Source organism: Prunus mume, linkage group LG5 (genome assembly GCF_029339155.1).
Source record: "Prunus mume cultivar Tortuosa linkage group LG5, ASM2933915v1, whole genome shotgun sequence".
NCBI classification, from domain to species: Eukaryota; Viridiplantae; Streptophyta; class Magnoliopsida; order Rosales; family Rosaceae; genus Prunus; species Prunus mume.
The window spans coordinates 8,943,465-8,967,233 of record NC_142702.1 but is presented as its reverse complement, the minus strand read 5'-3'; the positions used below and the strand labels follow the sequence as shown (position 1 = coordinate 8,967,233).

Here is a 23,769-nt window from a genome sequence, read left to right as displayed (position 1 = left end):
TATCAATTGCATCAAACTGGAAAACTTCATGCTCATCACTTGGAAACTTGGAGGCTTCAAACACTTTGAATGCTATTGTTTAATCAAACACGTTCATGGTCAATGTACCCTTCTTCACATCAATAATGGCACCGGCAGTTGCCATGAATAGCTGACCTAGAATGAGTGGTAACTGATTGTCATGAATTGGTGCTTCTTCCATTTCCAACACCAAGAAATCTTCTAGCAAAATTAGCTCTTCCACTTTCACCAAAACATCTTCTAGAATGCCCTTAGGGTACCTAATAGTTATATCTGCCAATTGAATGCTCACAGATGTGGCTTGCAACTCACCAATGTTAAGTTTCTCATAAACATGATATGGCATAAGGTTTATAGAAGCACCAAGATCAAGCAAAGCTTTTTGAAACTTAAAATCATCAACTATGCAAGGTATAGAAAATGAACCTGGATCATTTAGCTTTGGAGGTAGCTTTCTTTGTAACACTGCACTTACCTCTTCACTCAATGCAACTTGTTCATGCTCTTTGAATCTCCTCTTGTTAGTGCATAGATCATTCAAAAATTTTGCATACTTTGGAATCTGAGCAATGGGATGTTGATTTGCACCTTCTTGAATGTTTCCATTATCTCATCCAAGCCTTGATCTTTCTTTGACTTTGATAACCTGCTGGGAAAGGGTGCAATAGGCCTAAAAGCATTAGTTGAAATTGGAACTTGATTAGCATTAGATGATACCTTAGGGTTTGTGCTCTTTCCAGAAGGATTGAGGGACTATTTGTCGGAAGCTGTGGGCTGCCCATGTGGTGGGTGAATGATCTCCACGTTTTCTCCATCTTCTTGCTCTTCGTTGACATCTCCAACCTTGTTATCAACTTGTTTACCACTTCTCAAGATGTGTATTGCTTTAGCATGCTCTTGATGCCTTGGATTCACCACTGTTTGGCTTGGAAATGTTCTGGATGCCCTATTGCTCATGGAGGATGCAATCTACCCAACTTGCACTTCTAGTTTGTTCACTGCATTTTGAAGATTCTGATTGGTTTTCATCTGTTGCCCCATGAACTTCTTCAACATGTCTTGCAATTCTCCCATTTGATCACCCCTTTGCTCTTGCACTTGTTGGGGAGCTTGCTGGAATTGCCTTTGTTGTATTTGAAATCCTGGGGGAGGTCCTTGAGATTGTTGCACATTTGAGTTATTGCTCCACTTGAAATTAGGATGATATCTTCACCCCGGATTGTACGTGTTTGAGTAAGGATCATTATTAGGATTCCTTGCTTGAAGGGCATTTGCTTGTTCTAGCATGTGCTCTGGCAAAAGATTGATCTTGAACTTCTACTTTGTTTCCTAGAGGGCCAGTCATTGCCTGTTGAAGCAAAGAACACATAACATCAAGTTTTGCAGCAATCTCATTATTAGTATTTACCTCAGAAGACCACAGCTTTCATAGGAGCTCCTCTTCCTTTATTGTGGCTCCATTGTTGAGAGTTAGCACTCAATGATTCAAAGAGAGTAAAAGCCTCATCTGCTGTTTTGTTCATCAGTCCTTCTCCACTTGTTGCATCTACCATCATCCTTTCGGAATCAAGCAAACCTTCATAGAAAGATTGCATTTGCATCCAACTCTCTATGTTGTGGTGTGGGCAAGAACTTATCATCTCCTTGTACCTCTCCCAACATTCATGAAAAGCTTCTCCTTCATTTTGTGTGAAACCAAGTATTTCCTTTCTAATCTTGTTAGTATTTTGAGCCGGAAAGAATTTCTGCAAAAACTTATTAGAAAGCTCATCCCAAGTACAAATTGAAGCATTAGGCAAAGAGTATAACCAAGACTTAGCCTTATCTTTTAAACTGAATGGGAATAGGCTCATCTTAATCTGCTCATCATCAAGGCCATGAATTTTGATCGTAGCACATATTTCAAAGAATTGCTTAATATGCATGTAAGGATCCTCAATGGTATTACCATAATAAGTTGGAAGAAGATGAATCATACCACTTTTAATCTCAAACCTGTCAACTGTGAGGTGAGGATAGATGATGCACGAAGGTTGATCGGTGACTTTGGGAATGGAAAACTCACGCAGGGGTTTCCGAGGTTGGACAACAAGAGCACGACCTCCTTCAACATTATTGTTGGTGTTCATAATCTCTGCCATCGTGATTGAACCTTCAGATTCGGAACTTTTAGAATCAGCGCTTGAAGAACTATAATTCCTCCTCAAACCAGCACGTACAGCAGCGGTTCTTGGTGAAAGTGGCTCAGGTGAACTTTGCTCTTGGTCAGATTCGGACATGCACACACCAAGGAACTCAATTCAGTGCTTTCAATGGAGATAACAACTAAATACAAAAACTGAATACTAAAAGAAAAACCAACGAAAAGAAACAAATGAAACAACCAAAAACAAAACAATCAAAGTAATCTAACTATAGCACCAACGTTACCGGTTCCCCGGCAACGGCGCCAAAAACTTGTTGATTCAATTCCTAACAACTAAAATGAGTTATTAAAAACAGCAACTTTAATTCTCGCAAGTGCACGAACCGTTTATAGTATAGCTTATGTAAATACGAGGTCGATCCCACGGAGAATGGTAACTTGGTTCCAAGTTAAATTACTTAGAATGCTAGAAAAATCATAGAACAAGGAAACTGACTAACTAGCTAAAGGCAAGGTCGAATTCAACAATGCCTCTTGCTAATTACTCAAGGTCTAGGACAGAATCCTAGCACCACACACGCACTCGAAATGGGGGGTTTTGTTGTTGAAATGAAAAGAAGAACGTGAAATGAAAGTGCTCGAAAGTAAACACTGGCAGCAATCAACAAGTTGTGAAACAAAGATTGAGAGGTGTTAGAGCCTCGGAATCTACCACTAGTCTTCCTATCCAAGTTATGAATGCATAGAAATTGACTCAAGCTTCATCAACAATAGATTATCGCATACAAGCCTATGCTATCTAGGTGCAGAATGCATGATTCTCCTAAGGCATGTGATTATGCATGGTATCTACACAACACGTGATCTCTAATATGCAACCTAAGCATGGTATCTACTTAGAATAAAGCATACAAGAGTCATTAAGCTCCTTGAAAATATGATAATCACACAAGTCCTAGAACATGGTATCTGTCCTAGTCAACCTATGGTTATTAACCCCTTGAATGATTCTTAGGCCATTCATGTGTTGCTTGTGAAAGGAGAGTAGAATTGGTGAATCTAAACCCCTTCCCAACCTGTGCTAGATGCATAAAATCCTAGTTAGCTACTCTAAGAAAACATACATCAAGCACATAATAAACTGGAGATTAACAACTTGATAATGAAAGCAAGGAAATCAATTAACTATAAAATCATCCATAACATTGAATATTCATGACTAGGGCTTCATCCTAAGCCCTAACTAAATGGATTAGTTAAACATAACTATGAATACAGAAAATAAGAAATACATAGATAGGATAAAGAGAGGAGAAGAACTAGATGATGGCAGCAAGGAATTCCCAGGACAACTCCAAGCTCTCTTCTCTCTTTGTGGTGAATCTGAATTTGTGTATGAGAGTAATGGGTGAAGTGAAATTGTGTATCTGCCTCTCCCTCTTTGAATGAGTGTGCAGCCCTCTATTTATAGAGTGCAATTTCGTCCTCCCCTATTGCTGGTGAAGCACAGCTCTCTTAGCTGCTCCCAACTGCTCCCTTCTGCCCATGCTTGCCACTTGCTCCAGCTGCCAAATACATGCCTTGGTATGGTTCTTTTATGGAAAGCTTGACTTTTGTCCATCTTTCTGAGTTCCTGAGCTGATTTGACTCCCATGTATGGCTGCCCATGCTGAGCACATGGCTCTAGGGATGTAGATGTGATGGCAGCCAATCATGACATTTCTGTGAACTTGGTTCAGTCTTTCACGTGCTAAGGGCTCTAGATTTATCCAATTGGGCTGAAATTTTGATATGTTATAATAGACACCCATTGGAACAACTTATATCAAGGATGTCTCCTCATCCGACTTGTGTAAGTTGCTGAAATGAGGCCTGCAATATGACCTACGAAACTGGACTGACAAGGAGTGTGGCCCAAATTGGGTTTGTCTTTAAGCCCATATTCCTCTTATCCCAATCAGCCCTTAACAAGCATGGATTGCATCAAATGTGATCTCTTGCTGTCTTAACCTACAAAACACACAAACATAGGTAAGAAACTCAAAATAAAGAGAAGCTAAACAAAATTACTAAGCAAAGAAGGCATGCAAATGTGTGAAATTATGACCTTATCAATATATTGATTGATCTGAGGTTGTGTGAGCATGGTATACCTCTGTTTGTATACTAATGGATGGCATCATGTGCATATCTCATTTTGTATAGGCTGGTAGAGATGAAGAAGAAGAAGAAGAAGAAGATGATGAGATTATATGAATCCCAATTTGTTATGTTAAAAATATTGCTATAAGATAATACTACTCCCAGTCTATGAGTTCAGGTTCTTCCAACAACAAAGGTCATTAGTTTTTTCATTACCTTTCCCTTTGCTTTTGTTTAAACTGCTAATAAGATTAACTCTACATTGACATACAAGATAAGGAAAGCGACTTTGCAAGCTTCAGAGAGTAAATGATTGGCAATGAAGTAACCCATTTGGGAATTTGGTTCAAATGGAAGCTGTTGTAAGACAAATCGAGGGACTCGATGCCCTTCACGTTCAATTGTGGAAATGGGTCGATGAGATAATTATGAGAAAGATCAAGGTTGAAAATCTTGGCCAAATTCACAAATCTCTAAGGCACAATTCCCGAGAAGCCATTGTATGAGAGATAAAGGGTGTCGAGGGCCTTGAAATTTCCAAGGAAATCTGGGATTTGACCCATCAGGGCATTGTGACCGAGCTCAAGGTAAGCCAGTTTTGGCCCAAAGCTGAAATTGAAGCTGGGATTTTCCCATAAAATTTGTTCCAGGAAAGTCTGAGAATTTGAAGCTCCGAAAATGAGCTGAAGAAATCGGGTATGGGACCCGACAAACCGTTTTGCTCGAGATTGGACAGGGAGAGGCTCTTGAGGTTTTTAATGTCGTATGGTGGTTTTTAATGTCATACGGTATCGACCCGGTTAAGAGGTTGCCGCCCATGTTGAGTTGCGTCAACCGAGTCAACTTGGAGATTAAGCTCGGGATTGGACCAGTGAACTTGTTGTAATAAAACTGAGTGCCCCGAGCTAGGTCAACTTGCCAATCTTATTGGGTATTTGACCCAAGAGCCTGTTATGTTCGATGTAGACGTATTGGAGGTTGGGTAGCCCGAATAGGAGATCCGGGAATGGACCTAAGAGGTTGAGGTTTTAGAGATAGATGCCATTTAAGAACTTGAGTTTTGAGAGGGAGGGTGAGATTTTACCCAATAAGAAGGTATTGGGTTAGTCGGGTTGACCCGAGAGAGAGTCCGTACCCGATTTCCTGTTGGATGGATCAGCTGTGATGCCCGATTTGAAGGCAAGTAGTCCCACTTCGTCGTCCACATGGCAGGCTGCTGAGATGGGCTTGAGGCACCGGAGGGTGAGGATAGCAAGCAAGAGGAAGGAGAGCATCTTCATGTTCATGTTTCTTGGTTTCTGAGAAGAAGTTCCAAAATTGGCAAAATGGGTTTGGAGAAACTGGGAATCAAGTAAAAGGCAATGGGCAATTTTATAGGACGTGTGAGATAGGTTTGAGTTTGACTTAATTAAAGTTGACCAAACTTGAAGCAAAAAGGCAATGAAAGAGGCAATTTCCCAAAGTTGAACTTTATCTACAATTGAGTAACGTAAGAGCATGGGAGTTAGAAAAGGTTTAGACAAGGTTGGTCAAGCTTGTCGGCTCAACTTTGGATCCAGATCCATACGTAGCTTGTACTTTTCTACAACACCCAACTAATGAATGAGGATTACGACCAAAAACTAATGAATGAGGAAAATCTACTAAGAGACATGTTGATACCAAAATTAGCGGCCAATAAGAACAAGACGCGTGGACAAAATATGGCATCGGCAAGGAAGCCCTCGGCACCCAAGCTACCGATCGCAATTAAAAACACAAAATCGCCCACTGGACACGTGGAGCCTCCATAATGATTTTCTACAATCCCACATCAAAGTTCTACAAAACTTACACATCTCCTAAGGTCTATAAAAGGAACACAATTCCCCAAAATGGAGGTAATCTGAACTTTCGGCATACTGCTATGTTCAAATCTCTTACTAAATCCGTAGTCACTTAAGCATCGGAGAGCCTTCGGCCGATACCACACCAATGCCTTAGGTCTTACCGAGTGGACCCTTATTTTGCAGGAGTCACGCCCTACTGAAGCCTAAGCACTCCGAAGGCCCATATATCACTAAGTTGAGCCCAAAAGTACCGAACAACTTTTTCGCATCAACAAGACATTGGCTTTGAAGAACTTGGCATGAAATGGGTCTATTTGGACAGAGTGAGTCTAAATTTAAAATTCTGGATAACATTGTAAGTGTTTTGACTTTCTATTAATAAAACTTACCAATTTCGATTAAAAAAAATCATCTAAATCAGTTATGCGCGCAATTGACTTAACACCATTATTAATAGAAATTATCATAAAATTAATTGTGAGTATGTATGTGACTTGTAGTGGCATAGGTACTACAATTTCTCAAAACTTGTTATAGGCCTCGATTCACTTGTGTGGTGTTCTTAGCCAACTTGTTCGCAGCCTCAAGCAACTCGGGTGCTGCTCGTATTTAAGAAGAAATGGCATGTCATGTTTAGTTTGCTGGACATAAATTAATGCATGGTTCACATTTAGTTTTTAATATTTTGGAGTGGGATGAAATTTAGAAATCTTTTTTTTTTTTTTTTTTTTTTTTTTTGCAATTTTGGGATTGCATTCATAATTCAACCAAAAAAGCTACTAGTCACAAGAGTCTAATACAAACTAGCCACAAAGGGTCATTACAATAACAGAACAATCTAACATCAAAATGAAGACAATACGGGCTCCTCCACTAACGATCACGCAGAATTGAAAAACTCTGGCATAAGCATCCCAACTAAGAGTTCAAACTCAGAACAACCAAAAATAGATCAAGATTAAAAAAAACCAAGCCATAACAATACAAATAAAACTCTCACAAAAGAGAGGTGAAAAACTCTCACAAAGGAGGGGTGGGAAACTCTCACAAAGGAGAGGTGGAAAACTCACAAAGGAAGGTAAAAACTCTCACAAAAGGAGAGGTGAAAACTACATAGAAAATCCAAAGAGTCTCTTTGACTTATTCCAAATATGAAGAAACAACAAAAAGGATGGTGGTGGAAATCTGAAGCCGAAGCGAAATCATTACAAAAAGAAGACAAATAGAGGAAACCTTCTGTCTTTGAAAATGAGGGAAAATGGGAGAAGGTAGAAAGGGAGAGGGGAGGAAGAACAATGGCTCCCCACCCTCTCTTCTCTCAAAGTGAAAACATTTGTAGAGTGTTTTCTTGGAGAGAAGGGGCTAGGGTTTTCATCTTTTATGTCATGATGGAATTTAGATATCTCATCAGCCGAGTTTCAATCATTTCCATGTGAAGTTAGGATAAAAAGAAATTATAGAAGTAAGAGACTTGTAGTTGTTAAAAATAGGCAACATGATTTTCCTCCACCATTACTATTATTTCTATCACCATTCACTAAAACCACCATTACTATTATTTCTATCACCATTCACTAAAACTGTCGCTCTAGTTGTGGCTGCTGCTTCCATCAATCAACGTCGAAATATAAATTCTTGCCACCTCCACTATTGTCCTTGTCATATGTTTATATTTTTTAAGGGATATCAATTTTATTTTATTTTTTGTCGAACTTTTTCTCCAGACCATCCAATACAGCAATCAAATACAAATTAGGAATTTGACCCAAATGAATGATGTGTTGAATTTGCCTTCACGCACAAGAGGACGAAAGGGATGTGAGAATGTATCAAATATCCTTGCGTTATTTTGTCCCACATCGAACTAGAGAGCAAAATAGCGAAGCATAATGGCTTATAAAATGCTAAGCACGTAGATCTTCAACGCATACCTTTCTCGGCCTTTTGGCTAAGATCAAGTGTAGTATCTGTTCTTATCAGTTTAATATCTGATACGTGGGTAAATGACTCACATGATATTAAATTAATTTCTTGAAGGGGAGGGTCCATCACGGTAGCTTGCTACTGGGGCTCTCACGTGTCGCCCAAGTGTTGCACTACAGCATGGGCCTGGCGCACCCCAACAAAGCTAGTTGAAATTTTTTCTTGACTTATTTTATTCGATTTTCTATTCCCGTGGTGGCCCAAAATCATGGCCTTTTTTATTTTGTACTCGTAAACATGTTGGGGGTCTCCTCTGCACCTGACAACGTACATTTTGATCTCTACAGCCAATTTTGTATACAACTTTGAAGAGTAAGTATGATCCTCTTTCTTGACCTAAAAAAAAAAGTATGATCCTCTTTAAACCAAACTAACCTAACACATTTGAAAATATTTCTAATTTGAATACTAAAAAGCATAATTAGTTAAATACGGAACGAAAAAAGTATAAATCAAAAGATATTGAAAAATACAAATGAAAAATTCTGCCACTATATAATTTGTAATAAATACCCTTCAAGCTGTAGATTTTAAATATTTCATTTGAATCAGAAGCTAAGCGAATCGACTACTCTGTTAGACAATCTCCTCCCTTTAGAATTTGTCACGCAATCAAGTGCAACTTTCAAACGACCATTAGTGAAACTAGAGAACTTGCTTTGTAATACAAGCACAATTGGTAAAACCAATATGCGTGTACTTGTCCCACATCGCCCAAGTGAAGGTTGGAGGGTGAGGTGGGCACATATAAATACAAAAGGATGAGCATGTGCAAACATACTTACCTGGACAAGGTCTATGGGCGATCAAGAAGGCCCATGTCCTAGGTTGGTGACCTCCATTGCACTTAGGAGGGGTGCCTGCCTATGGTCTCCTCAAGTAGGAGAGCCAATGTCATAATTTGTTGCCGTGGGGGCTTGCGTTCGCGCAGCCCCTGTCCAAATTTTAGTGCAATATTTATCAAAATAGTAATTCTCGTGCCAATCTTATAGGCAATTGTTATTTTTGTTATCGAGGGCAACAATTCTTCCTAGCCAATTGTAATTCTTCCTGTGTAGTTAATTTTCTTCTTTGTGCTATTATTTTGCAAATATATGTTCTCTGTAGTTTGAAAGTTGTTGGTTGTGTTGAAGTCAAGGCGTAGGTGGGTTGGTAATAGGGGATGGGGTTGGATGTGTGTTGCAAAAAGTATGATCCTCTTTAAACCAAACTAACCTAACACATTTGAAAATATTTCTACTTTGAATACTAAAAAGCATAATTAGTAAAATACGGAACGAAAAAAGTATAAATCAAAAGATATTGAAAAATACAAATGAAAAATTCTGCCCCACTATATAATTTGTAATAAATACCCTTCAAGCTGTAGATTTTAAATATTTCATTTGAATCAGAAGCTAAGCGAATCGACTACTCTGTTAGACAATCTGCTCCCTTTAGAATTTGTCACGCAATCAAGTGCAACTTTCAAACGACCATTAGTGAAACTAGAGAACTTGCTTTGCAATACAAGCACAATTAGTAAAACCAATATGCGTGTACTTGTCCCACATCGCCCAAGTGAAGGTTGGAGGGTTGAGGTGGGCACGTATAAATACAAAAGGATGAGCATGTGCAAACATACTTACCTGGACAGGGTCTATGGGTGATCAAGAAGGCCCATGTCCTAGGTTGGTGACCTCCATTGCACTTAGGAGGGGTGCCTGCCTATGGTCTCCTCAAGTAGGAGAGCCAATGTCATAATTTGTTGCCGTGGGGGCTTGCGTTCGCGCAGCCCCTGTCCAAATTTTAGTGCAATATTTATCAAAATAGTAATTCTCGTGCCAATCTTATAGGCAATTGTTATTTTTGTTATCGAGGGCAACAATTCTTCCTAGCCAATTGTAATTCTTCCTGTGCAGTTACTTTTCTTCTTTGTGCTATTATTTTGCAAATATATGTTCTCTGTAGTTTGAAAGTTGTTGGTTGTGTTGAAGTCAAGGCGTAGGTGGGTTGGTAATGGGGGATGGGGTTGGATGTGTGTTGCGAAAAAGGTGGTTGATATGGTGATATTGTAGGTGTGACAAAGTTTTTGGATAAAGGTAAAAAATTTGGGGGTACAGTAGGTTGGGGAGTGGAATCAGGTGGGGAGGCAAAGGATAGTGGTGGGGGTTGAGTGATAGAAGAATAGGAAGGTTTGTGACGATTTCTCTTTTGCATTCTTGAATTGTTGTTGTTTGGCTGCATTGGTGAGGTAAGGGGAGGGGTCGTTTTTGGGGGAGGGGTGGCGTGCGGCAGGGCTGAGAAATGGTGAGGATAGTAGCTGGGTAAAAGTCATATTTGCACCTTAAAAAATATTACGTGCATTACATGGGATTAATTTTGACGGAAAAAACTAACATAATAGATGGAAAGGACGAGTGGTGCAATGCAATATCTAATTGATGAACGACCATAACAATTTTCGGGGTTAAGGGACGAAAAGTAAAGTGGGGTCTTATTTGAGGGACCATTGTTACAATTTTGCCTAAATTCTATGTTATTTTATTATCTTATATAAATTATTTTTAGGGATTGGTTAGCAGGTGGGTCTCATAGTAGACACGTCATCAATTAATGTCTGACAAAATGGCCAACTTAACGGAATGCTTAAATTGGTCAGATTTGAAAATATTGGGGTGTAAATTGATGAAATTGAAACCTTATGGCCGATATTAAGAATGACCCCAAACCTTTAAGAGTTAGCCCTTAAAAATATGTGAAGTTCATGAAAGTCACTCATTAAAAAAAGTTCATAAAAATCTTTATAAGCATGGATTGAAGATTGTCCTTTGCTGTTGCTGCAAATGCGTAGTTCATTTATTATAATATATATATAAAAAAAAAAAACAGATATTGACGGGTAGTTTTACATTTGCTATAAGTATTATATATATGGTCCAATTTTTTTTATATATTTTCGTTCAGGCACAATTAGTGGTCTAAAAATAGTTCCATAAAATATGTGGCTAAGATAAATACCAATTTAAAAATTCTCTCTTTTTTTTTGTACAAGCGATATTGGAGGAGTGGGAACTGAACTTGCTTAAGCTACAAGACCCTTGCGAAATTCTCACTTTCTAGATAAAGAGAAAGAAAAAAAGGCACTTATTCAAATGGAGGAAAATTCTTTTCTAATGAATCTTGAAGATAACTTGATGCTTACGAAGAATTGTAATCATAAGTGAGCTCTTGTTTCGGTGGTATGTTCTTCTTCGCAAATAACATCATGTGTGGCATTCTCACGTCGTCATGATCATAAAGGACACCTTTTAAAAATAGATTAAGAGAAGGACTACTATGATTGACAAATCTTCCCACTTTCCCATGTTGTGTGGCATCAATGACAAAGACGTCTGCACCAGTAGAACTTGGTAACATAAGAAAAAAGGCATGTTGAGAAGAAGCATCTCGAAAAGCACTGCCTAATCTTTGTTTACCTTCTTTATCTTGAAGGATTACTCTACGTATTCACATACTTATTCCTAATCGTATGATATTAAATAATGTCCTTGTTGCCTTTGAAACTATTCACTGTCTAAAGCGTAGGGAAAGTCAGGGAAGCGCAAGATTGTCCTAAAACATAATATGGCCAAAGCATATGATAGGGTTGAATGGGTTTTCTTGAAGCGTATGATGCGTACCATGGAATTTCCTGACCGTTTTATTCAGCTGATTATGGGATGTATTACCTCTGTCTCTTACTCTTTGCAATTACAAGGTCGGCCTTCTGGCCATATTATTCCTACCAGGGGTCTTCGCTAGGGTGAACTTATTTTGCCCTATTTATTTTTTGTTGTTGCTAAAGGTTTATCTGCTCTCCTCCAAAAAGTTGACCGTGACGCTAGGTCAAAGGGGTTTTCATCGCTCCCTCTAAGCCGTCTATTAGTCACTTATTTTTTGCTGATGACAACTTGTATATTTTGTGATGCTAAATTTGACCAGGTTGAGGAGTTGAAAAGGATCTTCCGTGTGTATGACACTGCTTCAGGACAACATATAAACTTTCTAAAATCTGCGCTGTGTTTTAGTCCATCCACCAATGCGGCACTTCAGTTTCAGCTTCAAGTTTTGTTGGGGGGCCAGTTGTTCATTGTCATGAACGTCATTTGGGTCTTCCTACTATGGCTGGTAAGAATAAAAAAATATATGTTTTGTGCTGTTAAGGATCGTGTCTAGAAAAAGATTACTGGTTGGGAATGCAAACTTATCTCCAAAGCTGGTAAGGAAGTTTTGATTAAAGTTGTGTGTCAGACTACGCCTATATATTCCATGAGTGTTTTCTGAATACCTGTTGGTTTATGCTCTGAAATTGAAAGTCTTTTTGCTCAATACTGGTGGTCAAAAGGGACTGACAAAGGTATGCATTGGAAGTCTTGGAAATATCTTAGCACACATAAGGATGATGGTGGATTGGGTTTTCCGTGACCTTGTGAGCTTTAACCAAGCTTTATTGGCTAAACAAGGGTGGCGTCTTCTTGAGTTTGCTAACTCTCTTATTGCCCGAATGTTCAAGGCTCGCTATTTTCTTGATTCTGATTTTTTGCAAGCTACTGAAGGATTTGCCCCTTCCTTCACGTGACAATCTATTTTGTGGGGGCGTGAGTTACTAACCCTTGGTCAACGTTGGCGCATTGGCAATTGGCGACTCGTCAAAGTTTATGGTGACCCATGGATTCCTCATAATCATGATTTTACTGTTCCATCGCACCCCAACTTTCTCCCGATGTCCGAGTGAGTACTTTAATTACTCCTAATGCCCGATGGAATGTTCCTGAGGTTTATCGCATGTTTAACTATCCTGAAGCTGAGCTTATTCTTTCTATATCCCTCTTGTGTTCGATAATGAGGATCGTTGCATTTGGCATTTTACTCAGAATGGGCGTTATATGGTTACGAGTGGTTACTGGACTGCTCTGGAGTACCAACAGCTTAAGCACTCTTCTTCTGGGGCGGGGTCCTCTTCTTCCTCTTCCTCCCCACAAGAAACTTTGGAAACATCTTTGGAAGTTGAAGGTGCCCCCCAAGGTCCAACATTTTATATTGCAGCTTGCTCAGAATATCCTTCCAACCCGTGATGTGTTTTTTAAACATAAGATCACCCATAATGTTACTTGCTTTTGGTGTCCTGCTCAGGTGGAAACTTCTTTACATGCTCTCTAGGATTGTGCACTTATTTCTCAGGTTTGGGATTCTTATCTTAATGGCCTCCCTCGTACTGATGCGGCCAGTTGGCTGTTGGCTGCTTAGGATGCTGTTCCTAGTGGTCAACATTCTCTCCTGGCTACTATTCTGTGGTTATTATGGAAAACCCGTAATTTTACTATTTTTGGAGGTCTTGCCCCTTGAGCAAATTGTTTAATGTGCCAAGAACTATGATGCTAAGCACCAACAGCTCCTTTTACTTCATCATAGGCGGTCTTCTAGGCTAGTTTCTGAGAAGCGATGGCAACCTCCTCCTGCTGGTTTTTTTTAAGCTTAATGTTGATGGTACCCTTAACCTGTCTATAGGGACCCGTGGGGTAGGTATGGTGGTTCGCGACTCTGAGGATGGTTTTTGCGGGGCTGTAGCTCTACATGCTCCCAGCTTGATCTCTGTCCTTGCTATTGAATTGTATGCTCTCAAATTTGGGCTCTCATTTGCAATTGATGCTTCATTTTTGCCCCTAATTGTTGAAATTGATTCTCTATTTGCAACCTAATTGATTCTTAAGGATGAAGTTTGCGTTGCGGCAGAAGGGGTTTTGGTGGAGGATATTCGTCTTCTTCTGGCTTATGCGTCGTCTTCTTTTATTCACCATGTTCCCTAGACTGCTAATGGGGTTGACGATAGTATTGCACGTTATGGTCTTAGTCAAGAGGATCTTACTTTTTGGTTTGATATGCCACCCTATGGTTATGGGACTGTCTCTACGATGACTGTCCTACCAGTTCTAGTCCTCAGAGGTTTTATACCTTTGGTTTTTCCTTAGAAGGGTTTTAATGAGACCATCTTGTGTGCACGTTGTCACATCTCGTACTGTGATCTTGATGTGTTAATGAAATTCATTTTCTCAACAACCAAAAAACACGTCATGTCCTTTTTTTTTTGGGAGTTTCACTAAAACACCCAAAATGGAGGTTGAAATTATAAAAAAACCCAACACCCAAAACACTTTATAAACACACCCAAAACCCATCATTACACACACTCAAAACCCATTTATAAACACACCCAAAAAGTTGACTTTGGGGTTGATTTTGGGTGTGTTTCTATGTTTAAATAGTTTTTGGGTTTTTTTATAAATACATGTCTAGGATTGGGTTTATTTATAAATTTGTATTTTTTTTTTCCTTCCTTCTTACTCTCGCAAGTCTTCTTCATGTATATGCCCCCAAAGTCTTATCTCTCACCAAGCTCGAGCCACAGGGTTCAACTCCTGGCTTGGAATAGACGAGCCAGTAGATAGCCAATCCGAACCCGACCAGCTAATACTGAGCCAATATTCCATCAACTCAAAGCCCCCGCTTAGGTTACAAGCTTGCTTTACAAAGCTCAGCGGCATATTAATACAAAGTGAAGTAAAAGTGGTAAATTTACTAATGTTTATATCACATTAAGAATGCGCATACGGTAATAATTCATCGACCCATTTAAACTAACATCTCATTTTATTTTTTGTATTTTTACAAAACTCACTAACACCATATGAGGTTTTAAATTATTTAAATGAATAAAAAAAATTAAAGATAAGGGTTTTTGAAAGCAATTTGAATCCTCAAGGGGTGGTAGTGTAATTTCTGAAATCTGAAAGGGTTTTATAAAAACACCATAAACCACAGGAGTATCAGCATAAATAACTCTAATCCAAAAGGATACTTTTTGGAATTTTTCCTTTAAAATCTATATATATAATACAAATTTATAAATAAACCAATCCTAGACATGTATTTATAAAAAAACTCAAGCACTATTTAAACATAGAAACACATCCAAAATCAACCCCAAAGTCAACTTTTTGGGTGTGTTTATAAATGGATTTTGAGTGTGTGTAATGATGGGTTTTGGGTGTGTTTATATGTTTAAATAGTGCTTGGGTTTTTTTATAATTTCAACTCCCATTTTGGGTATTTTAGTGAAACTCCCTATATATAAAGCAAAAAATAGAGAATTGTGAAACATTCAAAATACCATAAAATGCTCTTTGGTAATACAAACATAAAGAATTGAAATTATGAATTAAATGAGGATAATATAGTAAATTCACTTTTTTCATATTAAAAAAATTAAAATTAAAAACAAGATCAGATATAGTTCTTATTTTTATGGAACATAACTACCATGTTATCTTTTCTTAATTTTAAAAATAAAATAAAAAAGGAAAAAAGAAAACCAATTGGTACATGCTCACTAAGGGGCTAGTAATACAAATATCACAAGTGTATTAATACTGTTTGTTTGCATTTTTTTATTTTTCTGTTGTATTTTTAAGAACTTAAGGCCAAAAATGGAAACTTACAAGAATTTTATGTTGTGCCTGGAAGAAAGCAAATAGATGATCCTTTGAAAATGCCAAGTGCCACACGAATTTATCTATATCCCTTATATCCTCTCATTCATTAATGTCTTAGCCTCCTCGGTCCTCACTATCCCCCAAATGGCAGTCACCACTTCCATTTCTTGCCCTTCTCTTTCTCCTCTGCTCTTCTCCAAAACCCATCACACCTACTTCCCTCGGCTCAACCCGCACCCCAATTTCTGTAAATTCGACCGTTGCTGTTTACAGACCGTTAGTTCCCGCCAAAACCCTCTTTGCCTGAGTAGCTCTGGCACTTGGGTTTTGAATGCTTCATTGGTAAGAGCAGAAGCCTCTGGGAATGGAAGAGAGCCCATGGTTCCTCCTTACAATGTGCTCATCACAGGTTCAACGAAAGGTCGCCTCCATTCTTTCGTTTTTTTTTTTCTTCTCACAAATATGATTTTATGGGTTTTATGGTTTTGGGTTGTGTTCTCCTTATATGCCTCTGGTTTTCCCTTATCTTTATTTCAGGTATAGGATATGCTCTAGCCAAAGAGTTTCTAAAAGCAGGGGATAACGTCATAATTTGCTCAAGATCAGGTATCTTCTGACTCAACGTGCCTATTCTGAATTTCCTCGGCATATGATTTCTTTGCTTCATTGTCAAAAATTTTGTGGTCAAGTGTGTGTGATGTATCTTTATCATATATGCAAGTGTTGATGATCTATAAATTTCATAATGCGTACCGGTTTTAAGAAAGCAGTCTCTTCCAATGTAGGATCTGAAAGCAATTTTGGATACAGTTTCAGAATAGTATGCCTTAAAAATAGCCATTTCCTATGGATTTATAGTGATACAACACGGGTCCAAAGTTAGTAAGGTACATGTGTGAGAAACCATGCATGAGAAGGGGATTTGGTTTGGGTGGCTTTCTTGGCACCCTAGGTTTGGACAACTAAGCAACAAGTTCTTCAAAACACAGTAGTAAAGTAAAAGAGTCTTTCGCCCCTAGAGGTTTCCTTGGAATAAAATTTGTCCCATGGTGTTTATATGCAACCATTACACTGTGAATTACATGGACTCTAGAAATGTAAGGTCAAATTACACTTTCTTTTGTGTAATTCTGGCTGTAATTTCAATCTATTTCCCATTGTTCAATGTTAAAAAAAAATACTCTTACAGTTTTCTTAAACAATGTTAAATTGGTCCAAATCAGACTTCACGTAAATTTCTTATTAATGCATCACTTCTTCTCAAAAGCACTGTTGCTGAAAGAATTTTTGTTCAGTATTGAAAACTACTGCCAAACATGCCCTCATTTATATATGCTGCCATTCTTTGGAATCTGTAACAAGCTACGCTTTTTTTGCTTTTCACACTAGGTGCTTCACTAGGAGCACAATTCTGTATAGTGAATCTTTGAAGGGCTTTGTAAAGGCAAAAAATTCTGTGTGAAAACCATGCACAAGTAATTTTGTAAAAATGGAAATCACATTTAAGCAATTTGGAGTGTGTAGTTTGGACATGTTTATTATGTCATTAATAAAAGATTTCTATTATGCAGACTTTTTCTTTTGATATTAAGTTGCAATTTTACTAGCTGTTTTACTTTCTTAATGAATATACCTCATTCGATGTTTGTTATGTATAAAAACCTATTGGCTGATGGAAGTTGTGACTCAGAATGTATTTCAAGTTTATTTTTGAAGTACCAAATTGTTACCTTTTTCCTTTTTTGAAACTTTGATCCCTAGCTGAGCGGGTTAAATCTGCTGTCCAGAGCCTTAGGGAAGATTTTGGGGAGCAGCGCGTGTGGGTACCTCCTTTAAGACTTTTTTTATAATCTAATTATTAAATATTTTTCATCCTGATATGTGTCTGTGCGTGCATGCACACTTGTTTGCATGTGTGTGTATGCGATAGTTTTTCTTGTATTTTGATTCTGGAGTTTTACATACTTCATGTTGTTGGTTCTAACTCGTTTTTCACTTCTTCCTTTACAGGGTACTACATGTGATGTTAGAGAAGGGCAGGATGTGAAAGACTTAGTTTCTTTCGCACAGAAAGAACTGAAATACATTGATATATGGGTATTAACTTCAGATCCTTTTCTTTATCACACACAGGCGGTTGATGTTTTTTGAAGGGCGGGATGTGAAGGACTTGGTTTCTTTTTGAATGTCACATCTTTGTCTTTGTCACCCACAACATTTAATGTTTTCTGTATTTGTTTACAGCTGTTTAAGAATATTTACTAAAAATCAAGACTGGGCTAGCTGTTCCAATTAATTAATAATATAAACTCGGTCTTCCAAGTGACTCTTAGCTACATAGTGTCGCTTTTGCATATATGTCTGATGATGATGCAATCCTTTAAGACAATATTCCTCAATGAGTGTAGTCCAATTAGCCTGATCACTCTATTTGACTATAAAGGAAAATGTAAATAGTATACCTATGAAGAATTATAAATAGGCCCAGTGTAAATCTAAATACATTTGTATTGTTAACTCGGGTGTCTAGCATTGCAAGGGCAAATTTAAAAACAGCGACAAGACAAACTAATGGGTGGCCATGTGTACAAAGCTTCCGCATTTGCAGGGTCTAGGAAGAATTAGATGTATGCAAGACTGTTAGTGATAATTCTTAAATTAGTCATTTGCATATTCTTAAAAATTCAGTTTCTTCCCATGCTGAATTGAACCAGAAATTAAAGATTCACAATTCTAAAGTCCAGTTTAATGCAAAAAAATGTATTCCTCCTCTTCTGGATGATTTTGAAGTTATATTGTCTGCATCACGATTGGATTGTAAGAAACTGTTCTAATTTTATAGATCCCAGTTAGTGGGATAATTTGATGCTGGGGTTTCCATTTTCTGTCATAGTTATTAATATTTTCCCAACAATAGCGGTCCTTCCTTTCCTCATTTCTTCCCTCTCTCCCTTCCTCCCAATCAATTCATGTTGTACTATAAATTGGTGTGCAGTTATGCAGTCAATTCTTACTTTTCTCTTCATGAAAAATATTTGATTGTGATATTTTGAGGAATATTTGATTGTGATATTTTGAGGAATATTTAATTCTATGTACCATATGGTGAGAATGATGCAGATCAATAATGCAGGATCAAATGCATATAGCTTTAAACCACTGTCAGAGGCTTCAGATGAAGATCTCATGTGATTATTCCGTGCCCTCGTTCCTTTTGTTTTACAGTTAAACTTTTCTCGACCATATTTGTAATCCTTTTGGTTGTTCACAATTTTGACACAATACGTGCAGTGAAGTTGTCACTACGAATGCGCTTGGTTTGATGTTATGTTGCCGTGAGGTAGAAAATTCCCTTGGTTTTTAAGTGGCTTGTATGTAAGATGATTCTTATGCATGATTCTGTTTATTTGTTTAGGCAATAAAGATGATGTTAAACCAGCCTCGAGGTGGTCATATTTTCAACATTGATGGAGCTGGTTCTGACGGAAGACCAACCCCGAGGTGCTATATCAGTTTCTCCTATCTTTTATACGTCCATATTTAGGTAGAAAACTTTGGTTCATATGATTTGTGCAATGCTGCTTCTTTCCCATCTTGTCTAGACAACCATATCCATTACAGAGTGGAAACAAGTTATGGAGGTTATCTGGGCCACAAAAAAGTGGACAACATTGAAACTACTTAAACGGAATCTTTAGCAAGATCGTCCAACCCTGGATCTGAGTTACCATTATTATCCACTGAGTCCGACCTGACTGGCCAAGTGGTATTCTCTCCATAGAATAGTGAATCGAGAGGCACCAAATTCTTTTTAATTTCAGCATAGAACTAAAATTTCCTTATTTTTATTTATTTCTTAAAAGAAAAAATACGGATCTTACCCTTATACTGTCATGCACACGTGTTCCTCCAACATCACTAGAACACCACCACCCCTAGCTTCATCAAGACCACCTTCTTGTCAGCATTCTGACCTCCATTCTGGTACCATGACTCCCTCTAGCCACCACACATGCTGCCCTTCTCTACCATGGCCATTACATTTGGAGCTGCAATACCTTTACTGGCACCGCCATATAACCACCCAACCACTGGCACTGAAACTTCTGGTGATTAGACTAGGTCTTCTGTAAACCTTATATGCATCATTTAAACTAAAGAACAGAGGTCAGGTTATCACTGTGTAGTTGAAGTACAATTATATTATTATGTCACCATCTTGTACATGCACATGAGATGAATCTGTAAAAATGCAATTTCTGGATCAGTGTAGCATGATGGCTCTTTCTTTCTTTTTGTTTATGTCTGTAGGTTTGCTGCATACGGGGCAACAAAGCGTAGTGTGGTGCATTTAACAAAATCATTGCAGGTATCTCGACTTGTTTTGATTATTACAGGCTTAGTGTTCTATCTTCTTCGTTATCGTTGATGTTCTTGCTTTCCCTTGACAATGCAATGTTTACCTAGGTCCTATAGGGGCTTGTTCCCACCCATCACAGTAACTACTGTATGATTATTTTAAAAAATGAAATAAATATAGTTTAGGTTGGATTTTAAAACTCTTAGCCATGTCACATGGTTGGATTCTTGTGAATGTGGGCACCATTTGAACGATTAATTTTTGTTTTTTTTTTTTGTCATCATATATCCAAATCTGCCCCCAGCTAACTTTCCTTTACCTACATAATATGTAACTCTTAAAACTTTTGCAGGCTGAACTGCAGATGCAGGATGTCAAAAATGTCGCAATGCATAACTTGTCGGTATGTTATTCCATATTCGGTGCTCTTTTTTTTCTCTTTTGTTCGGTTTATTTTCTCAAAAAAGAAAAACCTAATTTCTGAACTCTTATATGTTCCACTTGCAAGATTGAAACTTTATGTTGCTAATATTATGCTATCATGTATGCATTGATTGTATCCTCTATTCAGCTTAATGCGTCATCAGCTTACTTCAATATTAGATGCTCTTTGTGTCATTATCAAAGTGGTGGAAGTTTTTAACTGGATTAAGTTGACCTTGTTGATTCTTTTGTTCACTTGCAATAAAAAATGCATGTCTAAGAAAATGGTGATATTGACCTTTCAAGTAACCATGTAAATAATAATAACAGTACTAATAATAGGAATAGTGATAATAATAATATATTAATTATTATTATCATCATCAAATCGTTATTATCATTTCAACAATGAATTAAAATCTTCAATATATTACATTACTTAGTAAGATAATATGAGATTAGTTTCTAATGTATTATAGTTGTAGTTTACAACTGCAAAAAGAGTGATAGTGTAACTAAATGGTTTCCAAAACTATATCAATTTGATGGCAGTCATATCATCATGCTTTTCTTTAGTTTGCACCATCTTCTGTGTGATTCTTTTTAATCATGGAATTATTATTTCTCCTCGGAAATCTACATTCTTCCCATTTAATACCTACTTTGCATATGGCTATGTTATGTATATATCTCAGTATCACCTAATCTTCCCCTTTATTTATACTGTTCCCTGGTAACTACTCTTGTAATGAACAAGTACAATAGCTTATGTAGTTATTCTGGAGAGATGTTCATTTAATGTCTTTTGTTATGAAAATATTTCCTTTTGGCTTCTTACTGAAGCCAATTTCTGGTGTTGCAGCCAGGAATGGTTACAACTGATCTTCTCATGTCTGGTGCAACTACGAAGCAGGTTGTATACGGCTCATAGAACTTTTTTTCAGTCATCTTCTGCATAATTCTTATTAATTAATCAAACATGTTTTATACAGGCCAAGTTTTTCATTAATGTTTTGGCAGAACCACCTGAAGTGGTAAGAATTCAATCATAATCCAATAATTTTTTATGTATGAGTTACTCTATGATGCCTATGTTGATTAGTGGTCACTCACAAGCCATTTGATCTTTTCTGGTTCTAAAATTACCAAGATTATGATTTACCTGTATGTCATATGGTTTAAAAGGTAAGTGATATACCGATACACATAGAAAAGTGATGGACCTTTGAGTGAAAAGAAATTTGGTCTCTGGGTATGAATGGATGGAATATAAGGTAGTGAATTCAAATCCCATTTGGTCTGAGAATACTCTGCCAAAAGATACAAACACGCATGGGCACGCTCGTGCGCGCACACACACGTGTATGTGCATGCATGTTGAAGGTCTGCGCAAAATGCATTAACTTTTTTCTTTTCTCGATATCCTTTTTTGGTGGATTATATAATCGTATTTGTTTCCTTCGATCTGGTTTGTGAATTCTACATGGGTGTCACAGGTAGCTGAGTATCTTGTTCCAAATATAAGATCCGTTCCTGCCAATGGATCAATGAAGCCTACATACATTCGTTTCCTTACTGGGATAAAAGCCTACTCCCAGATATTTTCAGTTAAGTGAAAGAACATTAAAAAAAAAATAGAGAAAGACCCCAACTTCTTAATGTCATTATTATAGCATTTTTATCTGAAAACATGTACTGACCTTTTGTTTTTTTTTTTTTTTGGTCCTTTTAATCGGCAGAGATTTGCTTTCGGTGCAAGAAGAAACAGATATGTTCTTGAAGATTGAATATGTTTATAATGTTATCTTTTTATCCGCTGTTTTTTTACATGTAAATTACCAATTCTCAATGCAACATTATTTTCAACTCTGTTGAGAATATTTTGATTTCATGTATATTTTGCTTTACCGCTGTTTTTGTGGAGCTGGCTGCACTTGGACAAATTACATTTTATTTGGCAAACCAAAGGACGAAAGTGAAAGAATTGATAAACTATAGGGACCAAAAATTTTGCCTTTGTGGTTTAAGGGCACGAAACGACAAATTTTATGCCTTATTATTTTATAGCCAAAGTCTAACAAGCCTACCACTCATAATCCAAGTCATTCTTACCAAAGGATAAAGGGGCTTTGCTTAGCCTATAAAAAATTTTTCCAATGTGGGACTTAAAATCCCGGCATTATCTTTCAAAATCCAACAGCAGCATCAATTGCACAAATGTTGACCGTCAATATTTAGTTCCACTTTTTCTTTCTTGTTCTCATATATCTGACAGAAATTGATTGATAATATAATATAGGCACATAAGCTGATTAATGGAGAGCTTTAACTTCCTTTTTTTTTTTTTTGGGAAGAATGGAGAATTTTCTATTTTGAGTGCAAGCGATAGTCTAACTAGAGAGTAAGGAGTTTCACACACACGCAACCAAAATGTCGTGGGGGTTCTTCACTGAGCTAGACCTCGTTGGCGGAGACCTTTCTAAAAGACTCTTAATGTGGCAATTTAAAATAATAAAGAAAAACCAAATGTCAAATCACTTTTCTTCATTTAAAATTCTCTCCATGATGGGGAAACTAGATGATTAAAATTGTAGATCTTGGTGTTTATGAAGGAAAACCCCAAAAAGAAAATTACATCAAAGAACTTCTCACAAACAGTTATCACATGCACAACAGGTTATTCAAATAACAAACCACAAATCTTTGTCTTCTTTTTCGTTTCTATCCTCCTTATGTATTTGGAAAACAAGCTAAGTAGGTATACTGTAGGATATTCGAGTTATATACAATTGTAATTACATCAAATATACATTGTAAATAAGACTTTCAGAATAAATAAATAAAATATTGTGGAATTTATGTCATTTTATTTTACAATGGGTATTTCATCATTTTATGGGGCTGAACCAACATATAACATGATTGACTCATGATATTTGTATTGATTTTTTTATGAGTACCTCACAACTTCATCATGTACATGCGCATGATAAATATTAATATGTACATGTGTGTGTATATTCTGTTGTTTTTAATCCTTCATTTCAAAAGAAGCACTCTTTCTCATTGTATTCGTTTTTTCTTGAAATACATTTCTTTAATTCATTTACCTCTAAAAAGGACTATCTTTTGAGACATTGAAGGAAACTAACATGATGTTTGATAATTTGGGTAAGGATCCAATCCAAGTCTACCTACATTATTATGAGAATGGTTTTAAGATGAAGTACTTGAAAAATGAGCCTCGTCGTGTTACTATCATGTGTGCTAAGAAGGAATCAAATGGCTCTGTGTGGTATGTGCATGTTGTTAAGTCCAATGTAAATGGATTTTTTTATATTAAGAATTTAAATA

The 23,769-nt window shown here is 37.2% G+C and overlaps 2 protein-coding genes, 4 non-coding genes and 1 pseudogene across 6 annotated transcripts; 5 read left to right on the top strand and 2 right to left on the bottom strand.

Annotated features, from left to right (window-relative positions):
* Window positions 1–1,430: 1,430 nt before the first annotated feature.
* Window positions 1,431–3,580, bottom strand: LOC148916833 (uncharacterized). Its single transcript, XM_089052298.1, has one exon. It carries the CDS (start codon window positions 2,298–2,300, stop codon window positions 1,431–1,433), a length of 870 nt encoding a protein of 289 aa, XP_088908424.1. The 5' UTR covers window positions 2,301–3,580.
* On the top strand, window positions 1,633–1,739 carry LOC148916834 (small nucleolar RNA R71). The gene has a single exon (XR_016127620.1). It is a non-coding gene; the product is annotated as a small nucleolar RNA R71 (small nucleolar RNA).
* A 986-nt stretch (window positions 3,581–4,566) lies between the features above and the next one.
* LOC107881104 (uncharacterized) lies at window positions 4,567–5,589 on the bottom strand (annotated as a pseudogene).
* A 2,476-nt stretch (window positions 5,590–8,065) lies between these two features.
* On the top strand, window positions 8,066–8,261 carry LOC148916832 (U2 spliceosomal RNA). Its single transcript, XR_016127607.1, has one exon. It is a non-coding gene; the product is annotated as a U2 spliceosomal RNA (small nuclear RNA).
* A 637-nt stretch (window positions 8,262–8,898) lies between these two features.
* Window positions 8,899–9,059, top strand: LOC148916831 (U1 spliceosomal RNA). The gene has a single exon (XR_016127609.1). It is a non-coding gene; the product is annotated as a U1 spliceosomal RNA (small nuclear RNA).
* A 682-nt stretch (window positions 9,060–9,741) lies between these two features.
* LOC148916830 (U1 spliceosomal RNA) lies at window positions 9,742–9,902 on the top strand. The gene has a single exon (XR_016127598.1). It is a non-coding gene; the product is annotated as a U1 spliceosomal RNA (small nuclear RNA).
* A 5,808-nt stretch (window positions 9,903–15,710) lies between these two features.
* NOL (NYC1-like protein) lies at window positions 15,711–22,336 on the top strand. Its single transcript, XM_008233562.3, has 13 exons — window positions 15,711–16,053; window positions 16,170–16,238; window positions 17,394–17,455; window positions 17,643–17,729; window positions 18,753–18,820; window positions 18,924–18,972; window positions 19,048–19,133; window positions 19,944–20,001; window positions 20,345–20,395; window positions 21,278–21,328; window positions 21,408–21,449; window positions 21,912–22,022; window positions 22,155–22,336. The coding sequence occupies exons 1-13, from the start codon at window positions 15,777–15,779 to the stop codon at window positions 22,200–22,202; spliced, it is 1,059 nt and encodes a 352-aa protein (XP_008231784.2). The 5' UTR covers window positions 15,711–15,776; the 3' UTR covers window positions 22,203–22,336.
* Window positions 22,337–23,769: the final 1,433 nt, after the last annotated feature.

What these genes read in the sequence shown, in the direction of transcription:
- NOL (XM_008233562.3), top strand. Translation starts at nt 15,777, where the DNA reads ATGGCAGTCACCACTTCCATTTCTTGCCCTTCTCTTTCTCCTCTGCTC. An exon ending in GACGGAAGACCAACCCCGAG is followed by an intron (nt 19,134 to 19,943) that starts GTGCTATATCAG and finishes TTATGTCTGTAG; the next exon opens with GTTTGCTGCATACGGGGCAA. An exon ending in CCTACTCCCAGATATTTTCA is followed by an intron (nt 22,023 to 22,154) that starts GTTAAGTGAAAG and finishes TTTAATCGGCAG; the next exon opens with AGATTTGCTTTCGGTGCAAG.
- LOC148916833 (XM_089052298.1), bottom strand. Translation starts at nt 2,300, where the DNA reads ATGTCCGAATCTGACCAAGAGCAAAGTTCACCTGAGCCACTTTCACCA.